We start from the raw sequence: 1205 nt of genomic DNA, 5'->3' as shown, positions 1-1205 counted from the left end.
TCTTTCCTCCAGGGGAGAAGGTGCTCTGCGATATTAGCCAGTTGAGTCCCTGGTGGAGCTCAGTAAGGGATAAATTAGTGGCCTCCACCCAGCCTTACCAAGCCTACATTGCGGCACTCTTGTGTCGAGGCGTTCATGCCAACCTTGAAGCTCGGTTGCATTCCTCTGTGACAGAAAATGCCTTGCACTTCAAAAAAGACATTATCCAGACCAGTGCAATTGACGACGCTGACCAGAAATACTTGTCTCTGAATGATTGGGAAGGGCTGTCGATGGAGATGGTCGAATGGAATCTCGTGATTGACCAGCTAGAGTGTCTTCTTCCTCTCAATCAGTTCCTGTCGCTTGTCCCAGAGAACGGTCCTCAGAGACAACCCAAGCTCGAGGTGTCGGTAAAGGACCTGCTTGATAAAGGGAAAGGTATTCATCATTTTACTCTACGTCTGTGGTTCTTAGCCTTTGTGAGTAGCGACCTAAAAGTTATCTGGTCCCTTCCAGTTAAGGCAACCCATATGCTCACTAAACCATACCTTGAATACTTGTCAAAATGAATGTAAGTGTAATATGAATTTTATAATTTGTTATAGAAAGATATCAAAGTAATAATTTGTTTTATTTTATGAAGCACAGGCGTTGTACATCAACATTGCAATCAGGTTTCTTGGTATCAGAATTTTGGGTCACAATCTTTTGGTTAAGAAATGCTCCCATAATATACAAGTTTAAAATCTTTTCTCTGATATCATTAGTTGTTAGTTTAAGAAAACTAAATTGAAATGTGATTTTCTCATTGAATTACAAACAAAATGCAATAAAAACAAGAACAAAAATGTTTGAGGCATATTTGTTTTTCAGTAATTTTAGGACAGATTGGTTCTGGTTAGAATTATCTGTGACATGAAATATGTGTTAGTTGAAATACAGAAAGATACTCTGTTTCAGGTTAGAATACAAAACTATAGAGTATAACATATTCATTTATTCTTCAGGATATGTTGCCGAGCTTGTTGCGAACTGGTTCATCGGCTCCGGCATGGATCATGAGTGTGTGGTACAACTTGTGCAGAAGCAGGATGAGCTTAGAAGGCTGGAGAAGGAGGAGTTGGAAAAAATGGAGGATGATTCAGAGCAGATTGATCTAATGGAGGTCACCTCTGATGCTGTTCCGAATGACCTGAAGCAAGTTGATGGGAAAATAGCTGGTA

General features: G+C 40.0%; 1 protein-coding gene across 1 annotated transcript in view; it reads left to right on the top strand.

Annotated features, from left to right (window-relative positions):
• The window catches only part of LOC119592217 (rab3 GTPase-activating protein non-catalytic subunit-like), a gene marked incomplete at its 3' end in the record, with an annotated part of 43875 nt that overhangs the window by 38869 nt on the left and 3801 nt on the right, over positions 1–1205 (top strand). Inside the window, 2 exon segments of the mRNA XM_037941049.1 lie at positions 13–420; positions 990–1202. Coding sequence (XP_037796977.1) covers positions 13–420; positions 990–1202 — 621 coding nt within the window.

This window comes from Penaeus monodon, chromosome 29 (genome assembly GCF_015228065.2).
Source record: "Penaeus monodon isolate SGIC_2016 chromosome 29, NSTDA_Pmon_1, whole genome shotgun sequence".
NCBI lineage: Eukaryota > Metazoa > Arthropoda > Malacostraca > Decapoda > Penaeidae > Penaeus > Penaeus monodon.
The sequence above is the reverse complement of the archived record's forward strand: the minus strand, read 5'-3'. Positions and strand labels throughout refer to the sequence as shown.